The sequence below is a fragment of the Pyxicephalus adspersus genome, chromosome 4, assembly GCF_032062135.1.
Source record: "Pyxicephalus adspersus chromosome 4, UCB_Pads_2.0, whole genome shotgun sequence".
Taxonomy (NCBI): domain Eukaryota; kingdom Metazoa; phylum Chordata; class Amphibia; order Anura; family Pyxicephalidae; genus Pyxicephalus; species Pyxicephalus adspersus.
In genome coordinates this window covers 1,545,891-1,558,987 of record NC_092861.1, presented here as the reverse complement: position 1 = coordinate 1,558,987, position 13,097 = coordinate 1,545,891, and the positions used below count along the sequence as shown (strand labels likewise).

The following is a 13,097-nucleotide window of genomic DNA, read 5'->3' as shown; positions in this document are numbered from 1 at the left end:
TTCCATTGCTTTATTCATTTCAGAGGCTGAAGCTTTTCAACCCTAGATGGCTGCAAGATGCCATAAGAAACAGGCAATAGAAATACATTGATTGGCCATACATAGACACAAAACCCTGGATAGGAATTGTAGCCTGCTAAGGCTTTCAGAGCTGAGCAGTGAAGATCTTTTGAGGTGAGGGTGAGAGGAAGAGGGTGAAAGGAAGGGTTGAGGACACACGTTTATTGCTCTGGGGTATACACTAGGTAAGTTTTAACAAGTTCCCTGTTCACCTGTGCACACTGAGCTGTCAGCCTTTTTAAAAAATGGCCTGAGCTGCTGTAAAGCTGTCTGACCACTTCTATGTACACAGGATAAAAGTACTGGCACCCCTTATATTGCCACGTAACCCCAGCTTGCCTTTCTCTCCTGTATTCCTGGGACTATTATGGTGGGTATCAGGGAAAAAGCAGCAGATTGGCGGGAGAACATTCATTTTCTATTTCTCCCTGTATAGAATGAGACCATAAATACTCAGCTCCAAACACCTCCAAGTTCTGAGATGTTAAACATGACTGAACGCCGTCTGCACCCAGTCAGAATTAGCACAGGATTATTAGGGGTCTAATGTCTCCCTAAAACATATATATCTCAGCTTGTCAACCTCCTTGTGATAGTAATAAAGTAAAAATAATTAGGAAATAAAGGAAATAGAAGGCTGTGATTTATTTTGGCAAGATAATGCGTATTAAATGTCTCAATAAACATACAGTAGTAAATTCACAAACCACAGAGTAATATAAAATTCAAACATCAGTCACTCCTATATTTTAACATGAGATGTAGGACCCCTTACCATACACAAAGATCCCTATGCTATCTGGGCCAACGCGTATTACGCTTCGTATCCCAACGTGTTTCACTAACTGGGTTCTTCAGGGGTATTTGGGGAACATTAACATATGAGTAAGAAGAAAGCTTGGGAATACTTCAAAATTGATATAAAGAATACTCACAGGGACTATTTTCTTTACCATAGTCTTTAAGTCTTGACAACCTTTGCAGTTTTAGGGCTTCGTATTGCTTATTATTTACGTGACACAACCTGGTGTCACATATTTTACAAAACATTATTGTGTTTGGATGTATCAGACAGCAATAGGGTCCAAACATCATCTTACTGCCATCTTGCTCACCTGTGTTTACTCATTTTTCTTTTACCCAAAGGTGTCCCTGGGTTTCCAGTGTAACAATATGCTGACCGCATTACCCAGCTCCTTCCTGGACCCGCTGCTCTCCTCCACCTTGATGGAAGACTCTGAGCTTCGATTGTTTGTGCTGGAAATTCTCATCTCTCTGATGGACCGCCATGGTAACAGGCGAAAATTTTCCACCATCAGGTACTGCCGCATGATAAATGCTATGCTATGATACACAGGCAGATTTCACCCTCATACCCATTCTCTAACAATGTTAATAACACGTCCAATTACACATCGTGGTATCAAAAGGATTAAAACAAGCTCAAGGTTTGGGGTTGTTATCATTTTAATCAGCAGACCTTTGCTTTATAAGTCCTGATATTGCCATTACTATGCTTGTGGACTTACAATGCAAACGTACCATATCAACTGGGTGTGTTAGAAAATTACCAAAGATTAAACATATTCATGTATATATATTGCATCAGTAAGCATGCATGGATTTATTTACATTTAAGACCGAATATTTAGATTCTTGCATGAGCCTATTGATTAGTTTTTGTATGAAATATTTTATTTACAGTTGAGGAAACAAACTGGGGTAACTGTGAAGGTTCTCGGTTATGCAGGGCATGGTATGGCTAGAAGTAGGTTGTCCATCTCACTTAGACTTGTTCTGTAATATTGAACAGTAAAGCTGAACTCAAAGAATAGGTAAACTTTCCTTGCAAATGGGGGTAACTACACTGCAAGCGTTAAATGCTTGTTTTTGTTTTGGGGGTACTTGAAAAGACATTTATTGTATTACCTCACCTTTGCTCCCCAGACAGCTTGCGTTCTCTTCTGTCCAACCCTTGGCATCCTCACCTACGACTGCTAATCCTACATTGTAGGTGATGACCTCACAACCTGTGACCTCAGCACAAAGCTGGTTAGTGAATAGGCTGCTGGGACCGGTCACACAAAGAAGTAGCGAGGGAATAAAGTTTTCACTTACCTAGTAGACAAAACAAGCCCTACTGCAAGGTAAATAGTGAGTATTCTTTGAGTTCCGCTTTAAAGAACAAGTCCAGGAGAAAGATTTAACTATTTCTTTTTTAATACCGTGGATTCTGACATTTTTGGTCATTATAGTGCAACTTTCATTCCTGTAAATGGAGTTTGTGTGAGAGTAATTGTAAGAAAGAGCACTGCACAAATGAAAAGCTGCTGTTGTGCCGATCAATATAGGAGACAACTGACTCCTGTTCTTCCAATGTTTTTCCAGTACAGTCCCAGATATCTCTGTTCTGAAGCTGAAGGTGGACAAGTGCTCCAGACCGGATACCCTGTTCATGAAGAAGGTACGTTTGAATATAAATATTTTTATATAATTTACCTTGCTTCAGTATTTTTTAATCCACCCAATAAAGATGCAAAAAACAAAATAAACACAAATATATATATATCCTATTTATTAAAGTGGCGTTCAGCTGAAAACATTGGCACCTATTTCAGCAGCATCATCATTTCAAAAGACAAAAAAAAGTGTCAATTTGTTATTAGAATCACCACTTCTTTATACATGTGCCCCATGTCATATCCCTAAACTTAAAAGATCAATCAAAATGGCCACAATGCAGACATACTAGGACTGCTACATTTCAATAGTCAGAGTAATTAATTTTATTCAGTTTCATTAGCTGCAGATAATCCTGGAACATCCATTAAAAAAAAAAAAAACTTATTATCTCTTTCTTTTTTACACATATTTTATGAAGAACACAATTAAGGGATTTTTGTTTTTTACAAATCTTTGATATGTGGACTGTTTCTTTTCCCTCAGCATTCCCAGCAACTGTACCGCCACATCTACCTGAGCTGCAATGACCCCAGCAATCTCCAGGCTCACTATGAAGCTCTCTACGCATTACTTGTCATGATTAGTATTGAGCTGGCCAATGAAGAAGTGGTGGTGGATCTGATCCGACTGGTACTCGCGGTGCAGGTAATGTGATTGGTGTATAGAGACGTATATAGTAAAATAAGTCACATGATGAGTCTGATGACTTTTATATAGTAGCACCTTCATTACTCATTTTCAGTTGTATATTCACCATGTACAATGAAAGCAAGTAGGAAAAGCTGGGGATAGATGTGAATAGGTACTTTTTCCCTGTCATTTTTTCCATGAAGATCTAGTCCAGTGCTTGTCACATATAAAACTATTGAAGAGAATGAGCAATGAGAACACCATAGGCCTTTGCTGAATACGTACTGTGGGTCTTGTGAATAGGAATAGGATGGGCAGAAGCATGCACAATACACTGTAGTAGAGAGCATGACACCAACTCTCCATTGAAAATATGTGTCTTAAGCTACATACACATGTCTGATGATTTTCACCCAAGACAAATGATTGTTCTCATGTGTACAATAATCTCCTGATATTATGTTCTCTCCTTTTTTTTTATACCAAGAGAATAAAGGAAAATCTTTGCATTAAACAAAAGCTGTAATTGTGATGTGACTAATCTTTATTTTTGCAGGACTTGGCCCTGAGTAACGAGGATAACCTTCCAGCATACAATCGATGTGCCCTGCATGCCCTTTGTGCTGCCTATCTGAACCTGATCAGCCAGCTCACCACAGTGCCAGCCTTCTGCCAACACATTCATGAGGTCAGAATTCTGATCATTATTTATGTTTCTATACTATCAGGTGTACAGACCTGGGAACTCAGGACAGAGATGGGGGGAACTTCTCATATTGGGCACAGCAAATTTGCAGACCTGGGAATTCTCTCCATCTGGGAAGCTGGGTGTTTCCCCCACCTTTGTACATTCAATTTCTTCCTGATATAAAATAAATAAAAATAATGTGTAGGTGTTCAGAACCAGAAACCCCTCACAATGGGCACAAGAGACACATAAATCCAAAACCTTGGGCTGGGGATGGGGGGAACCCCTTATAATGGGCGCAACATACATTCAAACCCAAAACCTCAGTGCAGGAATAGTAGGAGCCCCTCATAATGGGCACAGCAGGTGTACAGACCTGGGCACTCAGGACAGAGATGGAGGGAACTTCTTATATTGGACACAGCAAATATACAGACCTGTGAGCTCAGCAAAGAGTTGGGGGAACTTCTCATAATGGCCACAGCAGGTGTACAGACCTGGGAACTCAGCACTAAGATGGAGGGAACGTCTTATAATGGACACAGCAGATATACAGAGCTGGGAACTCAGCACTGAGATGGAGGGAACTTCTTATAATGGTCACAGCGGATGTACAGACCTAGGAAGGCGGTGCAGAGATGGGGGAAACTTCTCATAATGGGCACAGCAAATATGCAGACCTGGGAATGCAGCGCAGAGATGGAGGGAACTTCTCATATTGGGCACAGCAGGTGTACAGACCTGGGAACTCAGCAAAGGGATGGTAGGAACTTCTCATAATGGCCACAGCAGGTGTACAGACCTGGGAACGCAGCACAGAGATGGGGGAATGTCCTATTATGGGCATAGCAGGAGTACATACCCAGGAGCTCAGTTGGGATTATGGGAGTCCCTGAGGTGTTCTAGTCCAAGGTTATTTACTTTACCCGATAATTAAGGCAGGATAACAATAGCAGCCAATAAACCTGTTAATTTACTAAAAGTTGCACAGGTGTCGGTTTCTCTTTTTTGTCCTATGCCATTTGTTTTTTAAACACCCAATCCTCCCTGCACTAGGTGATAGAGATGAGGAAGAAAGAAGCTCCTTACTTGCTCCCAGAAGATGTCTTTGAAGAAAAGCCAAAGTGAGTACCTGTCTTTAAAGCTGAGTGTGTTTGGTAATTATATAATGATTCAGGAGACTGGAATGAGGGCGATGGGATGCAGTATTTGTCCTTTAACTTGGTAGTTTAACTTATTTCACAAGTCTCACCGAAATAAGGAATAAAACTTAAATATCCCAATCGGGTCACCTCTGTCAGAAATAACCACATTTCTTGCTTTTGTTTAACAACTAATGAGGAGAACGCTCCCCAATAAGTCACAGACAGGATGGAGAAATACTGATGTTTGCTTATACAATACTCACCCCAAAACATATATATGGTTTAGGCTACAGGTATCCTTTAAAAGGTTTAAATTGGCTGGCACATGACAGCTCAAGTCATTGTTTATATTCTCTTTTCCCATTAAGTATTGCTGTAACTTTAATATTTGAAAGCTTTTGTTGATGGCCTTAAAAATTGACATTGCATCATATCTGAAACAATAGCCTCAGTACTAGTGAGGACACGCATGCCAATGGTGGACAATCGTATCTCGGAAAATGATAAACGATGACGCACTATCTAGCACTTACGAGATTTTATCTCAATGATGTTCACTTGTGTCTGAATGCACTTAGGCTGCTGCCCACTTATGTTTTTTGTCTGCTCTTGCAGCACTTAGATTTCAAACACTCAAGAGAAGTAATCGGCCCCACCTTCTAATGGCTTGCAGTGTGTATTATATCATACTGCTCTGTGTCTGCGCCATCTAGGATAAAGCATTAAGTCCCGTGGTATATCAGAACACTCTACATTGACCTGTACTATCTAATCACCAGATGACAGTTGTCCACCATTCTGTGGAGACAAGTCTAACAACTTTAGGTTATACTAAACCCCAAATAATAACATAATTAAATTTGTAATCCAGCCCCTACTTCTAAACATTTGTAGATAAACTTTAGAAGGTTTCAATCAGTAGTCACTTCTTCTGTAAGGGTGGTAATTTCGTAATCTTCCCGGAGGAACAACAGGTGATCAGCCATCTCCTGCCCTTGTGATAAATTATTATTACACAGTATTTATATAGCAGCAACATATTGAACAGCGCTGTACAAAGTCCATAGTTGTGTCACTAGCTGCCCCTCAAAGGTGCTCACAATCTAATGTCCCTACCACAGTCGTATGGAGTTATCACAGTCTAAGGACAATTTTGGGGCAACCAAATAACTTATCTGCATGTTTTTGGAATGTGGGAGGAAACCCACACAGACACAGGGAGAACCTGCAAACTCCATGCAGAACTTACCTGGCCGAGATTCGAAGCTGGGACCCAGCGCTGCAAAGGCCGAAGTGCTAACCACTGAGCCACCATGCTGCTGTAGGTTTGCCTGATTACATGACCCATTATAGGGGCTTCTCATACCCTTCTTGATAGGAGAAAAGGTAATAATATTAAGTTTGAATGTATAAAAGTTTAAATATATATATATTTATATCATAAAAATGTTAACAGAACACCTCCCCCCCTTGACATATGAACCTGCATCAGACAAGGATATATAAACGACAATTGTACAATACATGTTAGGTATCGTTGCATACCCTGGTCTGTGTAGAATTATTTTAAGATCAGCATTTAGGGTTCATTCTCAACTAATTACCTATAAAGATTTATAAACAATTCAATGTAGACAAGTCAGAGTTTTTGAATCTTTTATGGTGGGTGATATATGATTGATCTGTGACCCCTCTGGGAAAATTTCCCCAATAGTGAGCGTATAGCAAAAAAAAACAATATTGGAGAGCTACCCTGCTTTCTCCAAAATAAAATACAAAGCTTTGATCACAACTCCCTACACAATAATCTTTCCAGTGTTTATTCAGAATATAACTGGGGATTAAAGCTTTAAAGGTTTTTTTCCCTGTTGCAGCAAATTGTGGGGTTTTTTTTTGCCTTAGGGTTTTATAACTGCGATATGTTTATTTCCGCGGTGCTTGAACTTGATGGACTTACTAATATGACTACTACTTACTAATATGATATGACTAACTATGTAATCAGTAAAACTATCCTGCCGTCATGTGACCTCTGTTACACCTTGCAAATCTGTCTGTGTGGAGTTTGTGGGGTACTCATGATGGATTAGAAGAGATGGCTTACAATTCTAATTCATCTTAAAGTTGTTCAAGGTGCAGTATACATCACATTATTCACACCTTATCTGAATGCAGCTGACTTATACAGGAGCGCAGTCAATGCTGGAACAGAAAAGTGTCTTCTCTGCCAAATGTTCTTAGCATTTATCTGAATAACTATGAAATGTATAGAAATGCTAATGTGACGATGGGGCTTTATTGTCCTACAGGTGGTCGAAGAATGTTGATCACATTGAGACAGAGCTGCTGTTTCTGCAGAGTAAAATCAGCGAGGTCCTGGGTGGAAGTGGATATAACTCGGACAGACTAAGCACGCCGTATGTTCCCCAGCTGACAGGTAATAATGGCTTTAGATGTGGAGAGCCCAGATAGGGCTTTAGAATATGATGTAGGTCAGTGGTTTTCAAACTGCTGCTGGTAGGGTATTTTACCAGTTACAGCAGTAAAGGGTCTCCCCCATGTTAGTGCCAGTAAAACTCCTGATCTGATCATTTCCAGGAAAAGTACATAGTTAATATTATTATAAAACAGCTAACATATTACGGAGCGCTGTACATTAAATAGAGGTTACAAATGACACAGACAGTGACACAGGAGGAGGAGAGGACCCTGCACCGAAGATCTTACACTCTAGGAGGTTCATGTTCATCTCTAAATTAGCTTATCACTCTCACATTCTGTATATCAGTTTCAGGTAAACTATTTAGTTATATTACAATAAATGGGAAAAGATAAAATGCAGATTTTGCATATATTTCATGTAGGTACTCTCAGCTGTCATTGAAGAGCGGAGCACCAAGAACAACGGTAACCGGTTTCTCTTTGTCTTGCAGATGAAGACCGCTTATCAAAAAGAAAAAGCATTGGGGAAACAATATCGCTGCAGGTGGAAGTGGAATCACGTAACAGCCCAGAGAAGGAGGAGGTGGTGTATTAGTTCTGATGCATTGACGTATTAAATTAGGGTTTCTAACTATGAATTAAACTGGCTGTCTATTTGTAATTAGATATTTAAAGACAACTGCACCCCATTCATAGGTCTTGGGGGAGTCAGATTATTTATGATGAACATCATTCATTCATTAGAACCTTCCCAAGAGCAGATATATGCTCATACATCTCTCCACTACATGTAGATGACAGGTACACTTTATCCGTCACATGCAACAAGATCACACAAATTCACTTTCAAGAATTATATGCAATAATTACAGATACAAAATACCGATATCTCCACTGGAAGATTTTACCTTTACTTGTATTCTGGCGACAACCATAAAATACTGATCACTTTCATTCCCAGTGCCACTAAGTCATTCACCCTGGTAAGAGTGAATCTTCCTAGCACAATCACAGAAATAAAGAAATCTTCCATTTCCATGTGTATGAATGGTAGTAACTGATTCCCACCAGTGAATGTTTAGAGGAATGTCTGATTCCCTGTTTTATAAATAGAACCTTATAGATTTTTTTTTAACCATAGTGATATATTTTCATTTTCTCCCACCAGAAAGCTCCGGCAGAAGAAATAACGTTTGAGACGTTAAAAAAAGCAATAGGTGAGTGAATGCGATTTACTGCCAGGAAAACTATAAACCTTTTTATATATTATTAGCAAATGTTGCTATGCTGTATCTGATCCATTTCTTTACTATGTTGCATCAATATTTGATAATATCTTTGTTTAGTTTGCTAAATCTCTCCAAAGTGTCATAAAATATTCAGTGGCCACTTTCCTGGTATATCTACAGACCAGTTTTTTTTATTCTTATACCATATATATTCTTATTTATATTCTTTTTAAAAACTGTGATCAGGCCGGGCATTTTTGCAGCAAGGGGCAGACGATGTCCTTTCTGCAGTAAGCATTTTTATCGGCCTCCTGCCTAAGATTTCTGAGCTGCACCATACCTGGCTGCGGTACTTGACCCATCCTGGCTTCGCCTGCAGCTGCTGGGACTGAATAAACTCCTGTGCACATGTGTGGGAGTTACGTCATCCCGGCCCGGTCAATAAAGATGGCTGAAGTTCAAATCAAGGAAGAATATTGCGGCGCCGATGATGGAATGGGACCAGGTGAGAATGCAAAAGGGTTTAGTTCTGCTTTAAGCTGGGTAATTGTGAAAGCCCACAAAGGGTTCTCTCTGCTATCTGTCTTTAAAGTTTAACATGTTGTATATTCAGGGACCCTGATCCTAATTGTTACAAAGATATGCAATGCCTTACTGTCCCTGTCCCTGTCTCCCCTTTTTCACTAAGCTGTTTTCACTCTATCTTCTTCTAACATATCTTCCCCTGACTTCTTTTTTTCACACTATTCTCTAACGTAAGACAATTCCAGAAGATCAGCAATTTCAGCCATGCGGCAACCACCAACAACTGCTAGCATTTATTCCATGGTTAGAATCCTTACTTTGAAAGCCAGGCAAAAAAGGCAGGCATATAGCAAAGGACTGGTCACTAGTATTGCTTGTGATTTCATTTCAAGTTTTTAATCCTAACCCATTCATCACTGACCTCCCATTTTTTGTTCTGTGGAGGCATCCGGGTAGGGAAGCAGGTCTTTGCTTACCTATGTCAGAGTCGCCCCCCTGGTGACTGTAATGCTACAGATGGAGGAAGCAAAGATTTATAGAATAACTAAATCAGAAGCAGAAATCATTGCACTACAGGTCCTCAGGTACAGCTTCCTTCCCAGCAAAGAGAACAGTGAGCAGCACAGTGGTGACCCCACTAAATATCACTCCAAATCTGGTGAAACTAAAGGCCAGAGGCAGCAGTGCCAGAGATGCTTTCACACTGAAGATTTACATGCTACAGAACTGGAGTGTCTAGGCCAGGCGTGGGCAAACTTTTTTAGTCAGAGGCCACAATCTGAAAAAAAATTGCCAGAGGGGTTATGCCATCATAAGGCCCCTGAATGTGATGTCATGATGGCATACCCCCTTCCACTCCCCCATCGCAGGCTCAGATCTGGGGACGTGTTCCACAGCCCTGGCTGGTGTGCCCCCCCGGTGGGGTCCTTCTCCTGACCCTGCTCGGGGGGCACCGGCCAGAGCCGCTGAACACCCAAAGGGCTGGAGAAAGATCCCCATTGGGCCGCATACGGCCCGTGGGCCGTAGTTTGCCTATGCCCGGTCTAGGCACAAGTTGTGCAATGTTATTGAAATATAGGAATTACATACAATAGTTGGATTATTGGAGTATGACTTAGAAACATTTACCTTTTCTAGGAATTTCCTAAAAGATTGGATCAGATGCACTTTAATTACAATTCTGACTTTCGTTTAAACAACTGAACATCTTTCTCTTCATATCTGCATGCTTTTTGTATTGAGTCGCATTCACGAGATTCACTGCTTAGCTATCTGGGTTAGCAATCAGCTTTACATACAGCAATAAAGTGACCACTGAGGCAGGTAGAAAAAATACATCTGCACTGTTATGTTTCTTTATTTTTAATCTTTTCTCTTCTATGTTTTTACTTCTTGCAGTGGATAGTGTGGCCATGGAAGAACTAGAGAGGGAGCGGAGGCGGCTGGTGGTGGAGAAATTTCTAAAGGCTCCGTTTGAGGAAATCGCTGCCCAATGTGGGGCCAGGGTAAGAAAAGTGTAAAGGCTTATAAAACGATCCCTGATGGATAAGAGATAGGATTTAGGAGAAGCCAGAAACAACACAACCTAAACTCTTCACCTCTCATAATTGGCCCAGAAGCATGGCATCCCCGTGTGCCAATGCCGAGAAAGCAGTAAATGGAGTCATTTGGCACTTTCTCAGCTCAGCATAGAGGTTGTTTCAAATCTCCCCTTTCCCTCTCCTCCTTATTTGTCTTATCCCACACAGCCACAGAACCGCTCTCTTTCCTTTTCCCTGTCTACACCCTCCACTCATTTACCCCCCATTTTTTAACTTTTACCCTTTCATGCCCTATTGGATACACCCTAAGGTTGTACATGTGTATCTGAGCACTTTTCTCATACAGATCTGCTAACACTTTATACACTGGCTTTTTTTGCACAAGCAAATTTGTCTTTACAAACCCTTTGAGGATCAGTCTTTGAATCAGTGTTGCATTTTCTATAAACTTAGAGGAGTTTCCTTTGTTCTGATATAATTTAATTTTAGATTGTATTTTTAGGCTCTACGTTTTATCACCTTACCCATATGAATCTGAGCTGCTTATTATTTTAAACTGTTGACTTGAAACTAGCACCAAAAGGAGATTGATGTATTGAAAATTGATTGATGTATGCCATGAAAGGTGACAATAAATCTGCCCTCTGGCCTTCACTTGAGTCTTGTACAAGTGGTTCAGGCTTCTCTTTTGGACTAAAATATCTTATTCATTGCTTCTTGTAGCGAACATTAAATGCTGCAGCAAGTCAGTTAGAACTTCATTTGCTTGCTGGAGAACCTTCATCATTATCTATTCATTTCTTCCCAAGTGTCCCTAGCCCTCTCTTTTTATTCACCGGATTGCAGTTGTTTCAGTAACAGTGGTTTAGCATTAAATGTTACTTAGAGCAGTCCACATTACTACATTACAGTCTGCTTCAGAACATTCCCCTCTCAGGGCTGATATCCACCTTTTAAAATAAAAGTCCATCTTTACAACATTAAGGGTCAGGCAGGTGGTTATTGCAGAAAGGGACAGGCGATGTCCATTCTGCAATAATTTGTCTTATCTACCTGAACACATCGGGGAAATGTGAAAACACTGAGCTGAAAAATCAGGACCCAAAGGTAAGAAAACCTGGAAGGCGAGTAGTATAAAAGAGTGTGGGAAGGAACAAAGAACTTCTCAAATGCTCTTATTTTATAACTTTCCTATGTGCTGTCCATATAGAAAGAAAGTCCAGATCGGCACTTCATTGTGGAATTGTATCATCAAATTGTATTCTAGTTTTGTATTTAAATGTGACATTGTGTTCCACTTTGTTTATTTACTTTTTAATGGGTTTAACCTTCTAATTCTGGTTCTGTATTTTTTAGGCTTCTTTGCTGCAGAGTAAACGAAACCAGATCTTTGAGCTGACTATACGGTAATAATCTTTATGTACACCAATTGTTATAAAAATATAACGACTGGGGCTGGCTAATTATAAAGAGGGGCACCAGAGTAACCTCACGAGTGAGCGGCTTCTTCATTCAATATACAATCATAGCCGTGGCCATTCTGCAGTAGAGAAGAGTCAGTGATGCACAACTTGTACAGAGTTTGATAGGGATGTGTGTGAATTAGAACAATAGATAAGCAGAATTGCAATTTCTTTTTTTATAGACAAAAATTTAAACTGTATTTAACTTGCTTATATGTACTTTTTGTAAATGACACATGTAGTCACATGTCCTCCTATATTTTACAGCCCCCCTCCCAGTCCTTCTGGAACCATCACAGCAGCCTATGGACAGACACAGATCCACTCAATTCCCGTTTATGAGATGAAGTTCCCGGACCTTTGCATTATGTGACTCAGCAGTAAAGGATGACAGAGAATGAGCACCTTTTACCATTTGTGATTTCACCCTGCACTTTGCTTTCCTAATAAATAAATCTTTGAATGTGCCCAAATGAGTCTGTGAAGTTGCAGGCCAATGCTGCTTCTACTCCCTCCTGCACGTTAGGATGCATTCTGATGTAGGATTTATGTACCACATTGGGTGGACTAATGCTCACCATCTCCACTTCTAACCCTCCTGACACTTTTCTTGCAGCCACACATAAAATTTTGGCTTTATTTTTCCTGTGTCCTGGGGATAAATTATTAACAGTAGGATCAGCAGGAAGCTGGAAGGAGTTTTCATCATTGCTCATCACCTTCCTAACACCTGTGTGCCGGGCTGTATTTTCTTGCCCTAGTCTGCCCCATGCGGTAATATTAATAAAGTCACATCTTTCACTAATACATTACACATGTCCAGAATATGTGAATCATCATTGTCTGCATTCCATGAAAGCAAATATCATTCTTGTCCATTCTTCTGATGTGTGAAGTACCAGTGTAGTTAT

The 13,097-nt window shown here is 40.2% G+C and overlaps 1 protein-coding gene across 1 annotated transcript in view; it reads left to right on the top strand.

The window, feature by feature from the left end:
- The window catches only part of EFR3B (EFR3 homolog B), a 43,367-nt gene extending 30,714 nt beyond the window's left edge, over positions 1 to 12,653 (top strand). The window contains exons 10-20 of the mRNA XM_072409002.1: positions 1,207 to 1,379; positions 2,449 to 2,524; positions 3,007 to 3,168; positions 3,710 to 3,841; positions 4,898 to 4,965; positions 7,296 to 7,423; positions 7,920 to 8,011; positions 8,597 to 8,645; positions 10,581 to 10,687; positions 12,080 to 12,129; positions 12,454 to 12,653. Of these exons, the coding sequence (XP_072265103.1) occupies positions 1,207 to 1,379; positions 2,449 to 2,524; positions 3,007 to 3,168; positions 3,710 to 3,841; positions 4,898 to 4,965; positions 7,296 to 7,423; positions 7,920 to 8,011; positions 8,597 to 8,645; positions 10,581 to 10,687; positions 12,080 to 12,129; positions 12,454 to 12,559 (1,143 nt within the window). The 3' untranslated portion in view covers positions 12,560 to 12,653. The remainder of the gene's footprint in view (positions 1 to 1,206; positions 1,380 to 2,448; positions 2,525 to 3,006; positions 3,169 to 3,709; positions 3,842 to 4,897; positions 4,966 to 7,295; positions 7,424 to 7,919; positions 8,012 to 8,596; positions 8,646 to 10,580; positions 10,688 to 12,079; positions 12,130 to 12,453) is intronic.
- Positions 12,654 to 13,097: the final 444 nt, after the last annotated feature.